Source organism: Sarcophilus harrisii, chromosome 2 (genome assembly GCF_902635505.1).
Source record: "Sarcophilus harrisii chromosome 2, mSarHar1.11, whole genome shotgun sequence".
NCBI classification, from domain to species: Eukaryota; Metazoa; Chordata; class Mammalia; order Dasyuromorphia; family Dasyuridae; genus Sarcophilus; species Sarcophilus harrisii.
In genome coordinates this window covers 527,740,302-527,759,175 of record NC_045427.1, presented here as the reverse complement: position 1 = coordinate 527,759,175, position 18,874 = coordinate 527,740,302, and the positions used below count along the sequence as shown (strand labels likewise).

General features: G+C 39.2%; 1 protein-coding gene across 1 annotated transcript in view; it reads left to right on the top strand.

Annotated features, from left to right (window-relative positions):
- KLF13 (Kruppel like factor 13) overlaps positions 1-18,449 on the top strand; it is a 97,789-nt gene extending 79,340 nt beyond the window's left edge. Inside the window, exon 2 of the mRNA XM_012542982.3 lies at positions 11,220-18,449. Coding sequence (XP_012398436.1) covers positions 11,220-11,512 — 293 coding nt within the window. The 3' untranslated portion in view covers positions 11,513-18,449. The remainder of the gene's footprint in view (positions 1-11,219) is intronic.
- Positions 18,450-18,874: the final 425 nt, after the last annotated feature.

Genomic DNA, 18,874 nt, shown 5'->3' with positions numbered 1-18,874 from the left:
TTTTAGGTGGCAAAAATGGAAGTTTATTGTTGGATGAGAAGTCAGCTTTGCTAAGGGACTGACTTCTTTAGTGGCAAAGTTCTATTAGGGAAATGGAGGCTGGCACTGAGAGGAGAATGTCTTTCAGCAGGCAGGGTCCTGGCAGCTATACCAAGGGACAAGGAATAGTTCTGCTTTGGACATTCTGCAAAGAAATGAGTAAACAGAAACCTATTATATGAGCATATCTTGGGCAAGAGAGGGGAACAATAGTGGGGGGGGGGGAAGAAGGTTGGGGCAGCCTGAGTTGATCAGACCAGGATCTCTCAAATGAAATTACTTTGAAGGCTTTCTCAGTCTGAATTTGAATAGAGATTCAGCTTGCCCTAGAACTGGCCCAGTCAGATGTCGCCACTTAACTTGTCTGGGGAGATATGCCTCCCAGGAGGGCCTGAAACTCAAATCTCCCTTCTCTACAGATCAAAGGGTACACAATTTTAGTGTTAATTTTACAGATCAAAGGGAACACAATTTCACACCCTATCAATATGATATAGATTATATATGTATATTCCCATATTATTCATTTTGTACAAGAAAACAAAAAAAAATAAAAGAAAGAAAATGAAAAATAGTATGCTCATTCTGTATTCAGACATCAGTTCTTTCTCTGGAGGCAGATAGCACATTTCATTCTTTGTCTTTTGAGATTATCTTGGATCATTGTATTGCTAAAAATAGTTAAATCATTCACAGTTCTTCATCATACAATATTGCTATTACTGTGGACAAAGTTTTCCTGGTTCTACACATTTCACTTTGCATCAATTCATGTAAGTCTTTCCAGGTTTTTCTGAAATCATTCTCTTTGTCATTTCTTAAAGCACAATAATATTCCATCCCTGTAGCTTACTCAGCCATTCCCTAATTGATGGGTATCCCTTTAATTGCTCATTCTTCACCACCATATAAAAAGATGCTATAAATGTCTTTTTTTTTTTTTTTTTTTTTTTTTTTTTACAAATAGGTTCTTTTCCCTTTTGATGGGAATCTCTTTGGGATTCAGACCAAGCAGTGAGCAGGTTACATTCCACTTGATTTGGTTCCCATCTTTTGGAGTCCTATCTACTTGACTTGTACTAACTGTGGTGAAGAAAGGAAGAAAAGAAAGAAGGAACCATTCATATATACACATATGTATCAGAAGGAAGGAATGAAAGAATGAAGGGAGGAAGAAAGGTGTGGATGGGAAACTTTGTTGGCAAAAGTAGAGGGGCAAAAGAATAAAATTTGGGCATAAGTGACCATCTTTGTGCCATCAATGAACTCTGGAGCTTCTATCTATATATGAATTGGTTAGGAAGGGATATTTAGGCTAGGTTTTTGTTGCAATCAGTAACAGTACTATTGTTGAACTAGAGTTTCATAGTGTGGTAGTAGTAGAATATGGAAGCCAATGATCAGGTTGGCTTTTTGCAAGTCCAACAGCAGTTTGACAAGGATGATTTGGTATTTCCTTCCCATTTCCTTCTGTTCGTTTTGTGTGTCCCTATACAAACTTGTAATAAGACAGTCAAGGTTTTTTTGTCATATCTCTATTTTGTCTAAATCTGGGATCAGGTCTCTTGCTACTCTCAAACTAGGAAATAGTATGTTGAAAGAAAAACATGGGTGAACATGCAGCCTAAGTGTTGCACATTTGGCATATTTGATCTTTTGCCACTAAGCTCAATCTTCCTATGAAGAGTGGTGGGCAGTTTATATGAAAAAACTCCTATGTGCATCTGTATGTACACATAATTGTAATTGTACCTCTAGCTAAAGTTTAACAATGGGCTAATGTTTGAAACTTGCCTGAGGAACCAGTAGATATTCATTGCTCAATAAAAACCAGAAACAGGCAAGTTTCCATTTTAAGAACAATCTTAATACATTTACTCTGTGGGCTGTGTGTGTGTGTGTGTGTGTGTGTGTATAAGTAAATGTGTGTGAATATATGCATATATATGTATATCTATACATATCTATCTTACATATCTATTCATATAGATCTATAGGTATCTATACATATAGACATGCATGTAAACATATGTGTGTATATACATATTTGGACATATACGCATATAAATATATTCATATATACAAACAAACATATAAATATAAACACATTTCATGAGCTTGTTTTCTGGTATTTGGGTTTGAACATTAAGCAGCTGCTCAAGGCTTTATATTAGGCTGCTATTTATTATTAATCATCATATACACACACATACCCATATGCAGAAGAACCTGACTATAAATATGTATTATTGAGTGGAATCCATCCCAGAGACTCGAGTTATGAAGGCATTAAAGGGGCCTTCCTTTCAGGCCATATTGCCTCTAACATAGTCCCCTGGATATGGCATCCTTACAGTGTATCTTCAGTGCATATATACTGTGCCTCTTTTTCATAAAAAGAAGGATGTTGTAAAATGTTATTCTAAGAAATTATCTCTTTTCCATGATAAAATCCAATGCCTTCCCATGACACGTTCTATTTTCCCTCTGAAGTAAAACTTTTCAGCCTTGTGGTCACTCATCCCACCACTAAGCTGTCCCCTGAGAAACCAGCATATAAATAGAACTTCTCTGGAGAATAAGTCTTGAGGCTGTGAGCTGAAAAGATGTCCAAACCCAGTAGTCACAAATCAAAGCAACATAGTGATAGATAAAAGCCTATTAATTTGAATCACTAGAGTGAGGTTTCTGTAACAGTTTCTGAAACCATGGAGAATGATGCCGAGAGTATCTTGCCTATCTTTCTCCTCTAATAGACAGAAATGTATCGATCCATTCAACAAAAGCAACATAGCATCTATTAAGCACCTACAATGTGACCAATATTGGGCTAGACACTAATCATACAAGAAGCTTATGCTCTAGTACATAACTACCTAATTGGTGATATGGTAGTAATTGATATTGATACTTAAGCTTATTGGGGTAGCTAAGATCTAGACTCAAACACTTCCTAGCTGTGTGACCCTGGCAAGTCAATCCTGCTTGCCTCAGTTTCCTCATCTATAAAATGAGCTGGAGTAGGAAATGGCAAAGCATTCTAGTATCGTTCCCAAGAAAATCCCAAATGGGTCATGAAGAGTCAGCATGACTAAATATCTAAACAACAACAAAAAACATATTAAATAGACTTCATGTGTGGGTAACTTCAGGATTTGATTTTAATTCTCTTTTAAATAATATACATTTATTTTGGCAAGCAGTTTTTCATCATTCTTCATACATAGAAAATGACAAATTCCAAATTCACAAGGATGTGAAGCCAGTGGTCAAGCACAACTTGAATCAAATCCATCAGATTGCTCAAGGTCTAGATCCTGATGCTGATGTTTTATTGCTTCCTGTCTCTCACCTCTGATAGAGGCTGGCTGTGTGACTCTGAGCAAGCCACTTGATCTCTTCTTGCTTTAAGTAACTTTCTCACAAAGTGAAGACCTGCAATGGTAAAGATTTCCTCATCTAGGAGTTCCCTACATCAATGATGTACCTGTCCATATCCCTAAATATACTTAATTAGTTGACCAATTCTATGTCACCACCAGTCCCCAATTTTGTCACAGGCTTCTTATTTTCTGGCCTTATCCAGTTGCTTCTCCATTCCCCTCTTGCTGCCCATGATGTTTCCACTAATTTGCTCCATTCCTTCCTTGTAGGGATTTGCCATCAAAGGAAACAAAACCACAGAAAAATATAAAATATTTAAAGACCTAATCCAAGTCACCATGGAGATGATCACTTTAGTCTGTGGCTAATTCATTATATCCATACTTTCCTTTGACTAGGATCAAAGTTTAATCTATCCGCTTAAAGGAAAAGATATTCCTTCTAGTCTAAATTTATCCTAGGCAGGATTCTTTTCTTGGAGAGCAAGGGAAAAAAGCTAGAACACATGCTGTTGAACTAGCTCAGAGACTACTTTTGCTTGGCTTCCTTCTAAAGAACTTTTTATCTGAAACACAAAGACAGTGATGTAGTTGAGCTCTTGCAAGAGAGCACAAAATTGGAATCTGCCTTTTCCTATTCCATCTTGATTTGACTTGACTTTCTCTTTCTTTTATTCCTCTAATATGGGAGTCTCCACTGAACCTGTTCTTCTGGAACCATGCTGACTTCCTCCTTCTAATCCACTTTTATATGTCTAGAATGACATATTCAACCATTTTCAGTGAAGAGTATTTGATTATCTAAGAATTCATTGAGAAAGTAGAACATGGACAGTCTGTTTTGATTGGTGGGAGTGTGAAGGGGGTACAAAAAGGCTTTTTGAGAGACTATTGGGGCAGTTCCGGGGCATAGCAAAAATCAGGAGACATTCATCCAGTATCTCTACTGTACCCAGTTTGGAGCTAGGCACTTGGATTGAATTAACTCTCTGACCTCAGTTAGACTTTTCTTGGCAAAGATACTGGAGAGGTTTGCCATTTTCTTTTCCAACTCACTTTACAGATGAGGAAATAGAGGCAAACTAGCTTAAATGACTTGCTCAGGATCACATGGCTAGTGTCTTGAGACTGGATTTCAACTCACATCTTCCTAACTCCAGGGCTAGTGGTCTATCCATTTTGCCCGTGGGTTTCCCAACAGCTAAATAGTGTGATACTAAAAATGCAATGTGAGTTCAAAGAATGGAAGAAAGAGATGGACCTTGGTGTAATTGGGAAAACTACAGAAGTGGTGCAACCTGACCCATGTCTTGGAGGATATGTAAGATCTGAGTGGATGGCATGAGGGCAGCAAGAAATGGGAGGGTGATCAATCCCTATCTTATTGATGCTTTCCCCAACATTATCCCCATTTTAGAGATGAAGGAAAATGACATTTGGAGAGTCTAGTTGAATTAACCAAGGTTATACACATAGCAAATGGCCAAGATGGGAACTAATCCTCAGGTGTCTGTCTTAGACCTAAGTCCTGTAGTCCTTCCATTGAGCCAAACCTACCTAATTAGTCAATTCTCTTAGAACAGATCCTATCTATGACAGAGGATAGAACCACAAATCTAGACTTGGAAGAGACCTGAAAGGCTAGTAAATCCAACCCCCTCTTTTTTCAGGTGAAGAAAATGAGACCCAGAAAAATGCCTGTTGAATGGTCATATAGATAGTAAGGAACAAGGCTGGGGTGAAGTCTAACCTCTGATCCCCAATCTACTTCTTTTCCTGTTCTAACACACTGATCCCCTCAGGCTATTTGGAAAGAGAAAATGAACCTTTAGAATTTGACTGTGGGTTAACTTGACTTGATGAAACTGCCCATTGCTGTCTGATGCACTGTGGTTTGTAGCCTCCTTTTTTAAAATTTATTTTTACTTAAAAACTTTTTTTTAAATAATAGCTTTTTATTTTCAAAATACATGCATAGTTTTCAATGTTCACCCTTGCAAAACCTTGTGTTCCAAATTTTTCTCCCTCCCTTTCCCTCCAATATATAGCAAGTAATCCAATATAGGTTAATCATTTGCAGCTCTATACATATTTCCACATTTATCATGATGCACAAGAAAAGTCAGATCAAAAAGGAAAAAATGAGAAAGAAAACAAAATGCAAACAACAATAATAACAAAAAAGGTGAAAATACTAGGTTGTGATCCACATTCAGTTCCCATAATCCTTTTTCTAGATGCAGAGGGCTCTCTCCATCACAAGTCTATTGAGATTGGCTTGAATCACCTCATTGTTGAAAAGAGCCAAATCCATCACAGTTGATCATTACTTAATCTTCTTGTTGCTGTGTACAATATTCTCTTGGTTCTACTCACTTCAATTAGCATTGGTCTCTCCAGGCCTTTCTGAAATCGTCCTGCTGATCGTTTCTTATAGAACAATAATATTCCCTAACATTCATATGCCATTATTTATTCAGCCATTCCCCAATTAATGGGCTTTCAGTTCCTTGTCACTACAAAGAGGGCTGCTACAAACATTTTTGCACGTGGGTCCTTTTCCCTTTTTTATGATCTCTTTGGGTTACAGACCCAGTAGAGACACTGCAGGATCAAAGGGTATGCATAGTTTGATAGTCCTATGGTCATAGTTCCAAATTGTTCTCCAGAATGGTTCAGCCTCCTTTGTTGGAGGGGCTCATTTCTCATGTTCTCTGCATATTACTGCCAACAGCTCAGCGTGAGGGCCTGATGTACAGCCAAAGCACAGTTCTAGAACCTGTATCCAATAGAACAGTTAGATACGGAAAGTAAACCCAAATTCACTATAAACTCTACTCCCCCCAAAATCTGCCTGATATAAATCCCATTCTTCTTTCCTTAAGACAAGCAGATGCTTTATTCCAGATTAATCCTTCTAGAAGAGAATCATACTTTAAACCTGAACAGTCATTTACACTTGAGTTTCAACTCTGGGAAAACAGCCTCTCTCTCTCCTTCTCTCTCTCTCTCTCTCTCTCTCTCTCTCTCTCTCTCTCTCTCTGTCTTCTGTTCTAGGAGAAGGGAAGAGAGGGTAAGAATTTAAAACCCAGGAGGAAGAGGGTTGGGAGAGGGCAAGATGTAAAGAAGTAACACTGAAGAGAAATTTGACTCCCTTCATAATTATATTGCTGGCCACCTACTGTGTAAATAGAATTGGCTTTACTCCCTGTAGAAAGATGTCCCAGCTCCATACCCAGTATCTGGTTTTGGATCCAGCCAGACACAGCTTGAAAGGGCAGCCTGGTCATGTTACCCAATGCCCCAAGCCTTTTGATCAAGGCATAACCAAGCAGCTCATTTTGTCCCTGGGTTCTGTTTCTGCTATTGCTGTGATCTAGGTTAGAATCCAGAGCCCTCTTCCCCTTCCTCCCATTCCTCCTCCTCCACATCAAAGACACAGGTGGCTGCCTTGAAAACTAGGCTCCTAAAAAGCCTAGGAGGCCTCAAAGCTTTTTTTTCCCTATGTTAACATTTTCAAAGGGGACACCCCGGGATCTCAAACTTTGTTTAAAGTATGATTAGCCTACATTGCTGAGTGCCAAAAGTGGCCTCGGCCGAACAAAATATACAATGTGGGCTGCATTTTTCAAATGCTTAAACAATCTTTTCCTTTTTTGGAATGTTATAAACATTCTTCCTTACCATCATTCCTCACCCACCCACCCACCTCCAAAGGCATTACAGTCTTAAGGAATGACCTTTGCCTCTTGCAGTAAGACTGTTTCTGAATAAGTCTGATGTTCTGGATCTCCTTCAGCCTTGGAATTTAGTCAGGTAGCATTTGGAGTGCTTGACCTAACCCCTCGAGCTTCTCAAGTTTCAGCCACTGGCTGCTGCTGTCCAAAAATATTTTGTTTTGACCCCAATTCTAAATGCTGCCTTCATCTAAAGGCTCTCAACCTTCTGATTCAAGCCCAGGAAGATAAAGCAGAGGAAATTCATAGTAATGTTGAAAGCAGCTTCAGAAGGGACACCCTGTTCCTCTCACTGCTTACTCTTGAGCAAGAAAAAAACCATGCTGTGCTCTATGTTCCCTGATAAGATTAGGCAATCAGTTCATATAATCAGTCTCTCTTTGTCTCTCCCTCCTCCCCCCTCTCTCCCTTTCTCTGTCTCAGTCTCTGTCTCTGTCTTTACCTTTCACTCTCTCTCCCCTTCTCTCTCTCTCTCCTCTCCCTCCCCCTCTTTCTGTTTTTCTTTCTCTCCCTCTTTCTCCGTCCCCCCTTCTCTATTCCTCTTCCTCCCTCCCCCCTCTCTCTGTCTTTCCCTTTTCCTTTCTTCCTCATTCTCTCAGTCTCTCTCTCTCTCTCCATCTCTCTCTTTTTCTGTCTCTGTCTTTCTGTTTCTTTCTCTCTGTCTGTCTTTCTATCTATCTCTTTCTCTGTCTCTATTTTTCTCTGTCTCAGTCTTTCCCTCTCCCCTTCTCTCTCTCTCTCTCTCTCCTTCCCTCCCTCTTTCCCCTCTCTCAGTCCCCACTCCCTCCTCCCTCTCTCTTTCTCTCTGTCTCTCTCTCCCTCTTTCTCCTTCCCCCCCCCCCCCCCCTCCTTCCCCCCCCCCCCCCCTTTACTGGCAGTAAGAGAGAACATTTATGTAACCTACCTGCACTTGGAAGCCACATCCCCTTCCAAAGAAGAGCCAAGGCATTTCTTCACCCAAGCTGCTGCGTGTTGCTTTAACGGGCCCACGCCTTCATTACCAGAAGACAAAGGTTTGTCCCTGGCGTCGGGCCCACGTTCGCCCTGACAGCAGGAGCTGCTGCTTGCCAAAGCCAAGTCCCGCCGCTCCCGTCCAGAACATAGCGCTGCTCCGTGTTCAGCAGGACGAGTCCACGGCTCTATTTCTGGGAGCTGCGTTCAGATTGAAAATTCAGGACTCACATGTTAGAAAGGAGCCATGTGTCATGATGGAAAGATCACATTCTTGGGAGGCCAGAGACTTGGAGTGCAGGCTGAGCTCCTGGGATCAGAGACTGAAGGTTGAAATGGATCTCGGTTCTGCTGCTAATTAGCTAGCACCTGATCATGGGGCAAGCTCCTTTAACCTCTGGGCTGTCTTATTTGTTCTCTCCTTTGAAAACATGTCAAAGGGCTCAGTAAAACACAAGCTCTTCTGGAGCTGTGTTTGTTGCATTTGTATTTGTAATTTGTAACTCTGCTATCTAACATTATCTGAAACACTGAAGGTGGTAATAATTGCTTGTTGACTGATCCAACAAATATCAAGCTTATATGAAGATAATTTTTTTTTTTTTAAAGAAAAGTTCTTCTGCTTCAGTTTGCACAGATCCAGCTTCCATGAGATTATCTAGGGTCACCTGCACAGATAATCAACAAAAAATGATAAACTTCAAAGTTTCCTTCTCTATAGGAACTATATTAAGACTAATTTTGATCAGAAGAATTTCACAAAGTGCATATTTCAAGAAGAGGTAGGCTTTAATGAATGTGATGGACATAACAAATATAGAGGTGAGAGAAAGGAAAACAAAAGACAGGACAAGTCAAAATAATAGTGTTAAGGATCACAAAACTGCCCAGATATTATCTCATTTGATCCTTACAACAACCTTCAGAAATAGGTGCTATTAATATCCTCAATTTACAGATAAAGTTAGATGACTTGTCTAGATTCCCACAACTAGTAAGAGTCTGAAACTGAATTTGAACTCAGGTCCTGGCTTGGTCTGGAAGCTCCATTCACTGTACCGCCTAGCAGCCTATTTAATATTCTAATTTGGGGTAGTTAGGGGCACAGTGGATAGAGCACCAGCCCTGAAGTCAGGAGGACCTGAGTTCAAACTGACCTCACTTAGCACTTCCTAGCTGCGTGACCCTGGGCAAGTCACTTGACCCCAATTGCCTTATCAAAAAAAAAAAAAAGAAAGAAAGAAAGAAAGAAAACGAAAAACAATTCTAATTTCTAGGCTGTTAGAATTAAAATCAACTTATAGGTCATCTGATGCAACTTCTTCTTTGTACAGATATGGCAACTGAGGCCCAAAAAGATTGAATCTTCCCCATGAATAGAAAAGTTGGGACTAGGGTCCACCAACCTGTAAGCTCATGGAGCAATTTCAAAGGGTCTGGGAACTTGCATGGGGGGAAATGATATTTTTGCTTTTGCTAATCTCTAACTGAAATTAAATATTTGTATCAATTATGAATTTAAAAAAAAAAACTTTATTGTGAGAAGGAATCGGTGAGCTTCACCAGACTGCCAAAGGGATCTGGGACACAAAAAAAATTCAGAATTTTTGCTGTAGATACAAGAATGTACACCACTACCACCCTTCCCCCAAACCACTCATATACATACACTTGCATTTACTAACATCATAACAGATTGTGGTTGCTGTTTCCTGATGAAATTTTAGCTACAGCTTAGCAGGTGAGCTTCCATGTCTTGTTTTCCCCTTCAGAGGGCCTGGTTAACACATGAAGATAAAACCTGGGACTGGTTAACAAGCTTGCTGCATTAGGGGAGAGAGGGTCCATTAGAATGCAGTATGGGAGTCAGCCTCTGCCAACTGTACTTGGCTGGGTGTTAGCTGTTATAAAACATTACCCTGAAAATCTGCCAGGCTGATAAAATGAGCAGAAGTCTTGCTAAGCCTCCTTTTCTAGAAGGGGCTAATAATGTAAAGGTCTGTCTCGCCCACCCAGCCCCCATGACTATTAGAAGCCTCACCTCCAGAGGTAGAGCTAATCAAAGAAAGTTTTGTTTGATAGAGTCGCTGAAAAATATGGTAGCCTATGCGCTGTGGTGAGGGGGTATCCAAAATTCTTCTCATTTTTCACCTCTTCTCCACCCAAGACTTATTCCTTGAAATTCCAAGATGTAGCTTACAGGGCCTTCTCTGCCCTCCCAAGTCCCCCTGAGAAGAGTTACAAACTTCTCTGTTATCAGTCACTGACACTTTGGTTTGGTTTAGAGATACTGAGAACTTCCCAAGAGGAAAAAAACAAAATAGGGGCCTTGAGGAAACCAGACTTTTGTTGAAAGTAAGATTTTTATGATTCACCTCTGCCCCATTTAGAATCCTTTGTTTCCTTCATTGCTCAGTTCAAGCATCACCTTCTGAGCCTTTCCTGTTCCTCTGCTAGTGTCTTCCCTGCCAAACCTTAAAGGCACCAGTTTTCTCCCTTGGTTAGATTGTAAGCCTCTTGAGGGCAGGACCTATTTTACTCTTATGATTGTATCACCGGAACCTAGCACAGAGTCTGGACTTTAAGAAGAGCTCATTGTTTGAAATGGGAACCTAGCAAGAGAGTTAGCCTGGCTGAGATATTGTGGTTGGAAGGGAACTCAGACATCAGAAGGGGCAAAAAACTACACAAAAGGGAACCCGGGGAGGGATGCCAAAGACAAACTTTTATTTATTGTTATCAATCATTTACATTTTTTACTTGCTAAAAGGTAAATGTACTTACATATTTTATTAATAGCATTTACACAGCACTTTACCTATCATGTTGAGTGCTTTACACATTTGATTAAGCGTCATCTTCACAAGAGCCCTATAAGGTAGGTTTTAATTATTATCCCCCTTAGGAGAGATGAAGTGATTTGCCCAGGGGTCACACAGCTGGTGTCTGCAGTGAGATTTAAACTCTAGTCTTTCTGACTCCGGGGCCATTGCTTTTATCTACAAGCCTTTCTCCCGAGAGGCTGACTTGCCTAGAAGTCATCTCTCAGTGTCCCAGTGCCCCTTCAGGTGGGTGATACACTCATGCTCTTATCTTCTCCTCCCTCTAGGCGAGAGACCCTTTGCCTGCAGCTGGCAGGATTGCAGTAAGAAATTTGCCCGGTCCGACGAGCTCGCCCGGCACTACCGCACCCACACAGGGGAGAAGAAATTCAGCTGCCCCATCTGCGAGAAGCGTTTCATGCGCAGTGACCATCTGACCAAACACGCCCGTCGCCACGCCAACTTCCACCCCAGCATGCTCCAGCGGCGAAGCGGGAGCAGCTCCCGGACGGGCTCGGTCAGTGACTACAGCCGCTCGGACGCCAGCAGCCCCACCATCAGCCCCGCCAGCTCGCCCTGATCTCCCTGGCCTGGGCAGCAGCAAAACCTTCCATGCACTCTGTGGAGTCTGACTTGTGTCGCACACGTCTTCGGATCTCTCTTGCTTGTTGATGCTGTTTAATTTTTTTGGGGGGGGTGGGTGGGGGGGATAGTTCAGTTATAGCTTGCAGTCTCGGCAAATACTTGTCACCAATTCCTGTGGGTGGCTGAACTAACCTTACCAATGGACGGATTGAATTCATTTCCTGTACCTAAATATTCCTTTTGTTTTATAGCCATATGCTTCTTGTTAACCTATATTTTTTTTAAGAGAAAAAACATTTTTTAAAAGCCAACAACAAAACTTTTCTTCACCTCAGGTGTCAAAGCAGATTTGTTAAAAAAAAAAAAAAAAGAAAGAAAGAAAGAAAGAAAGAAAGAAAAGAAAAAAGAAAGAAAAGAAAAGAGAAGAACAAGAAAGAAATTTTAAAAAAAGAAAAAAAATTTAAAATAAAAAAAAATTTAAAAACCACAAATTGCACAATAGAAAAAAAAAAAACTATGTGATTAAAATTCAACTAAGTTGAACTCTCCCCCATCCCCCACCCCTTCCCCTTTCTCAGGGATGGATATTTATGTTACACAATAAGTACAGTGAAGACACACCCTTACTGCAGCCTTACTCTGTAAATAGATTTGCACTCAGAAGTTTTCTGTTAGATTCTTTCACACACTGGGGAAAAAGACAGACAATGATGATGATGATGATGATGATGATGATGATGATGATAATAAAAGAAACAAGGACTGGAAGCTAGTGCTTGACTGGTCAGTTTCATAATGAAGTGCGTTCTTTGGGTTTGTGTTAACACCCCGCAGGCCCAAACTCAGGGGTCTGTGAGCTGTGGCTTGTGAGGAAAGTGCTTCTCTGGTCTTGCTTCCGGTTCTCCCTGCCCCTCCTCACTTCCTCCCTACTTCCACTCCCTTACCCTTACTCCCAACCACCTGCCCATTGCTTCTGAGTGCCGGGTCTGTAACCCTGCTTATTTCTTCAAGATGGGATCTCACTTCCAGCTCCAAGAAACAAAAAACCCAAAGTCTCCCCATTCAAGGCCCAAATTGAAGGCTCTTAAGCCTTGCAGAGATTCCCCCAAATTTATGCCTTAAGCCTGATTGGCAAAGAGAAAGAAAGCTTTGGCTATGCTAAGGCCCCACTGCTTCTGAGAGCTGTCAGCCTCCCCTTCTGTCGTTATTCTTGTCCCCAGGGACCCTTTAGCTATAAGCATTCTCTCTCCACTGAATTAGCAGGAAGTTTTAAAAGCTCTGTCACTGAGACTGACTTTCCCCTTTTCTGAAGTGCTGAGGAAGCAGAGTGTGGAAGGAGTCCTATGCTGGCCAGTCTTCCCTGCCCCCACATCAATTCTTAAAGGTACTTACCTACTGCACCCATGAAAGCCATTGAGATAGCGAACTTGCACAACACAGGAAGTTCCTCTACCCCCTTGCAACATAATTGTGGTGAATGGTAAAAGCAAAAGGAACTTTTTATTATAACATGTACTCTGACTGGAAAAATAAAACATAGCTATTTTTTAAGCATCAGAAAGTGTTATTAGCTCATCCATGGTTCAAAAAACTCCACTGCTTCCTAAAGTAGCCCCATGGCTGCTGCTAAGACATCTTCCATGTAAGAAAAAGGGAATTTGAAGGAGGACGTTTTAACTCTTGGACATTTTTTCGGGTGTGTGGGTAGCCTGTGTGCCGTGTGTATGTATGTAGAACACACATACATAACCATGCACAATATGCTGCACAAATTGTAATCTATCTCAAGAAACTAGAACATTGTGACTTGGAGAAATTCTTTCATGGGTAAAGTGTACTGGCCTATCAAAAATGCTGGCAGAACATGCTGCAAACCCTGTCCCCTCCTCCAACTTCTTCCCATCAGGAAGAGTGTAAAACATTACAGGGATTTTTCTCCCTTGACCCAAGCTGCCTCTATGGGTAGGGGAGGGGAGAAAAGAGGATCCATCCTCATATCCTTTTCCCACACTCAGTCAAGCTGACTCAGAATTGATTTTTGGTGACCATCTCCACATCCCTTTTCTTAACCATGTTCCCTGCTCTCAGAACCTCTTCTTTCCTTCTTCCCTGCTCCAGGACAAATGATTCTTCAACAGTTACACCTAGTATTGTAGAAACCTTGACTTCTGCTATTTTTTGGAATACACTTTAAATGTAATGGCCTGAATTATCAAGAAGTCCTTTTGATTCACTTTGGTTAGTTCAGAGTGAGTTTTTTGAAGTGGGGGGGGTCCTTTAGACCTCTATTTTGCATTTTTATCTCATAATACTGTAAGAATGGAAACGTCAGAGAGTACAGCATAGCAAAGAAATTTTACACACATATAGTACCTTGATCTGCTGTTTGTCATCAAGCGAATGCCTCCACATTCCAAAGGAGTTTCAATTCCTCTCTCATTTTGCTGCTTTGCATTGTTCCAATTTGCCAGTTTCTAATTTTGTACTGTATGTTAACTGTGATAGGCTAATAATATGGTAGAGGTTTCTAAGTAGCATAATAGGTACTTGCATTTAACAGTTGTGTTGCTCATGATGTCTTGCACTGTTTCAGTTGTGTGGTGGGTGGCTACTTAAGCCCAGGTTAAAGCATAGCTGTTCCAGTCTTTAAATATGTGTGTGCACACACATATACACATATATGCACATACATGTGTATTAGTATTATATATACTTACATACTGTGTGTTCATATGTACATATCGATCATCACCTGGCTTCACTTTAATTTAATTATTCTCATTCATTTAGACTGGACCTTTTGGTGGAAAATAAAGGTCCAGGAAGAGAAGGAATATAATGTATTTATAGAATAATAGGAAAAGGCTAACTTGGGGAATTATGGTGTATTCTACCCAACTGGTTGTCTCAAAGGGTATGGCTGGATGGCCCTGACTGCCAAATTTATCATGTTTTCCAAAGTTGTTGCTATGCTTTTCAGAGAAAATGGGTGTTTTGTATATATTTCAAATATTAGGAATTCACATTCCAGGCTTAGGGAAACTTATCCCAAAGTCTTTTGGCATTGTGGTCACTGAATGACCTCATATGCAAGTGGAGAAGGAGAAGGAGATGGATGCTTCAGGTATTTTTGGTTTAGTTTTTTTCTGTGTCAAGTGCACATGTTTCTAAAGCCATTCACAGAGGGGCCCATAAGCAATTTTTCTAGTTATGGTGTGATTGCTGAAACGCATTTTCAGATCCCACATTTTGCACATATAGAAAAATAATAAAGGGAATTCTTAAAATAATGAACTTGTTTCATTAGTGGAATAAGGGATAGGAGACGGAGAAGAGAAGAAAAGTTTGCAATTCCCAAAGAAAGCACTTTGTTTCATTTAAATTTCATTGTAGGACCTGAATTTTTGGCCATTCTGTCCACTAGATGGAAGGGCAATTTTGCCTTAATAAAGGATTCTACTGTATCATGGAAATCTGAACACGATGATGTGGTATTGGTCATTTCAAGGAATCCAGTATTGTTTTCATTCTTAAAGTGGTTTTGATTCCATTTGATGAAATAAAATGGGGGTAGTGCCTAGAAGTGAGCAATCAGGCTATTATCCATGTCTGAGACATGATGATGGAACTACTGTTTGCTGATGGGTTGCAGGACCTAAGTTACATTTTGTCACCTGAACCTTTGTTGAATTTAAATTTTGTCCCATTAGCTAGATTTGGGGTATGTGCAAATAGAATTCTCCCATCACAGGGAGATCTACTTCATTAGAAGTAGAATTCAGAAGGCAATTTGTGTGGCCTGTAGTATATCTTTAACAAAAAGGAATGCAATTAAAAAAAACTTAGAAAGCCTTATTAACTCAGACCTCAGTTGGAAAAAAGAGCAAGCCTTTGTTTATACATTAGAAAATGCACCTGAAATAAATAGCATTTTTTTTTTCTGGTTCAGAATATGTCTTCCAGACATTTGGGACTCTTTCACTTATTTTGTGTTTAGGAGCCATCTCAGATGTCTGTGGGTCTGGATGTTTAAAGTGGACATTTGAAAACTGTAAAAAAAAAATGAGAGGAGATTTCAAAAGGCAAGGAGGAATGATGAATTTAAAGGGAACTTGCCCCACAACTATCTCAGCTGACTTTTCCTGGACCAAAGTGGTGCTGACCCATATCTAAATATTTTTCAAACTACCCTTCCAAAACTTTGAAAACTCACCTCATATGCCTAGACACACCCTATAGAAAAATTTGTTTTAGTTTCTGGGAAAACTGGGTCTAATTCCCTGAATGTTTTCTGAATCCTAAATAGCCATAAAGATTAAAAACATGGATGGACACAATCAGCTTTATAAAGGGCTTTGAGGTCTTCTTTTGGAAAGGTGCTAATAAATTCAAAACATCAGATTACTTCAACATATAGTCTCTATTATGTTAATCTTAACCTCCCAGAGCGGAGTGATTTTAAGTTTCCCAACAATTTAGGGACAGATACCATATTTTGATATATTGCTCTCCTATGTGGATCTTGCTACCCAATACATTAAAAGTTTGATCCCCTCTCCACTTCTTAGGAAAAATCTCTTGTCTAGTAAGCAGGGACAATGTGGTTTTGTAGCTTTAAGACTCCATTAACATATTGATTTGTGTCATTTCATCAGTGAAACTAAGGCTGGAGTTTGAAGTTATGTAGTGTGGCAGGGAATTAATGATATAATTCAGAATGGCTTTTCCCTGCTCTTTAGCCCAAAGCAGGAGGTAAGCATCGCTGCTGAATACTATCCACTAAAACAAACCCTTCATCTACAATATTAATAACTACAACAATTCATTCCAGCTATTATAGCCGTAGAGTCACAAGGGTAGGGTAACACATTTTGTGACTTCTCATTGATAGAACTTTGAAGGACTACTAGCCAATTTTTGCTGTGCTAGAGCTACAAATTCACAATTAATCAGTTTGGTTGATTTGTTTCCATGGAATTCAGGCATTTCTCCCAAAAAGTCAAGATAAAAGCTTTTATTTCTTGATTACATTACAACCAACGAGGTTGTAGAAAAATGATAGAGAAGAGATGACAGATCAATGATATCAAATTCAAATAGAAAAGAAGGGGATGACTAAACTGTACATAAAGATCCAGGGGGTGTTGTGTTGGTTTAAAAAAATCACATATTAACATTATCTATGTTCTATTGTATTTTTATTTATTTTGTTAAATATTTCCCAATTACATTTTAATCTGGTACAGCACTGGGCTGCATATTTGACACCTCTAACTTAGATCATCCTTTTTTTTTATTATCCAAAGATTTAAACCATACATATGTATGTATATACATTGTGTATATAGCATATGTACATATGTACATATATACATAAATATATATATATATATATATATATATTGATATGAATAGTTTTCCTGACACTGGGACCCACTGACACTGGATTTTAGTGGCATGTCCTAGAGACATTTGGGTGGATTTCTCACTTGGTTTCTGTTAGAAGTCCAACCTATTATATTGATGGGCAACATAACCTAATTGAGAGAGATATTTATTTTGTGGAGTAGAAACTGAGGTTTCTTAGATGATTTACTTTCTTATTTTTATTTCCCATGTTATTATAAAGAATTTTATTTGACAGAAAATTTGAATCTTGGGTTCATTGAAGTTAGAAATGCAGATTGTATAGATATCACATCCCAAATTATCAGCCCATATTACTGTGTTTTCTCCAATTTGTCTTTAAATTTTTTAAATTAAAATTTAAAAAAATTAAGATACCCTTCTCCACCTCTCGTTGTAGAAAGTAATCTGTATAGTGAATAGCTTTCTCATCCCATGTGCTCCCACTTCTTTCATTTCCATTTCATCTTGGAGATGTTAATGTCAGGAAAACAAAAAAAACAATGGTAAGAACTCTGCTTTCTTATTTGGAAATAAAATTTGCTAGATCAATTCTTAAGACTTTAAATCTTGCCTATTAAAATTTGTCCCTTTCTGCTCAGAACCTGAGAGACTTATTAGTCAACTTGCCCTTGATCTAGATTTTCATCCCATATTATTCTACAAAATTAAGTGAATGGGATAATTTCCCCATGGCATGGCACAGGCTAAGACTCTAGCTGGAGTGAGGATGGGAGGAACTGACATCTAAAATTTTGCTTTATTTGATGCTTTGGATTTTCCTGGCTTTCAGTCACTGCCACCTTGTACAGTCAAAAAATGTAAGGACGCCAAGGATTTTGTGGGATCAGGAACAAAGGTTGAAGGATTGTATTTTAATGTGTGACAGAGAAGAAAGAATTTTCTTTCCATTACCACCCATGATTTTGTAAAATAATTTGAAATAGAGGTTCCTAGTCTCATAGGGTAGAACAATCAGGAGACAGTCTTTTTATTAAACAACTTATACTTCGTTTTGCATTTGGGGGTGGGGGGAGTCACATCTTGATCTGTGAGTGTACAGATAGCCTTATTCATGTATATATATGCACAGGGACTAGGGGATAAATCACCTCCAGATCCCCGCATACAGAAATCCTATCCTTTCCTTTTTGATGACATCTTTAAGGAAACTATTTGCAAGTAGTCAAGGGCAAATCTAAAGGTCCTAGACCATTTCCATAAAGCACACATTTTCATTTTCTGTCTGATCTTAAAAAAAAATCAGCAACACACCAATGCTTCCAAAGGTCCCTCATCAACTTTCTAAATCACTACATTAAAGTATTACAATTGTACAGTTCCATACTGGTCTACATGTGCTCTGCTGTAACTTTCTATGTATTTTGTATCGCATAGATTATATATTGTAATGATGTCCTATGCAAAAAGAGAAATTAACAGAATTGTAAAATATATTGTCTTAACTTGTTATGCATGTTTAGTGATGTTTACATTTTGAAATAAAAATTTATAATGAATTATCATTTAATTGGCCAGATTTTCTTTTGGGAGAGAATAAAATTAATTCATGGGATAGAAAATTCGCTTTCTTAAATGAATAAATTTAACTTTTAAGAGGAAGAAAATCATTTCAGTCTCAAGTTTGAAGATTTTAAATAGTGTGCTGGGGAAATTGACTCCTTTTCCTTTGCATGAATTAAAAAACTCAAATATCAGTTTATTTGTCTTTCTAAAGAGAAAAAGTCTAAGGAAAAGGGAGGGAAAGAAGGAAGGAAGGAAAAGAAGGAAGAAAGGAGGGAAGGAAAAGAAGGAAGAAAAGAAAGGAAGGAAGGAAGGAAGGAAGGAAGGAAGGAAGGAAGGAAGGAAGGAAGGAAGGAAGGAGAGAAAAAGTCAGGTAAGAACCACTTACTTTTTTTAAATCTTCCTTTAAAGTAGGAAAAATACAATG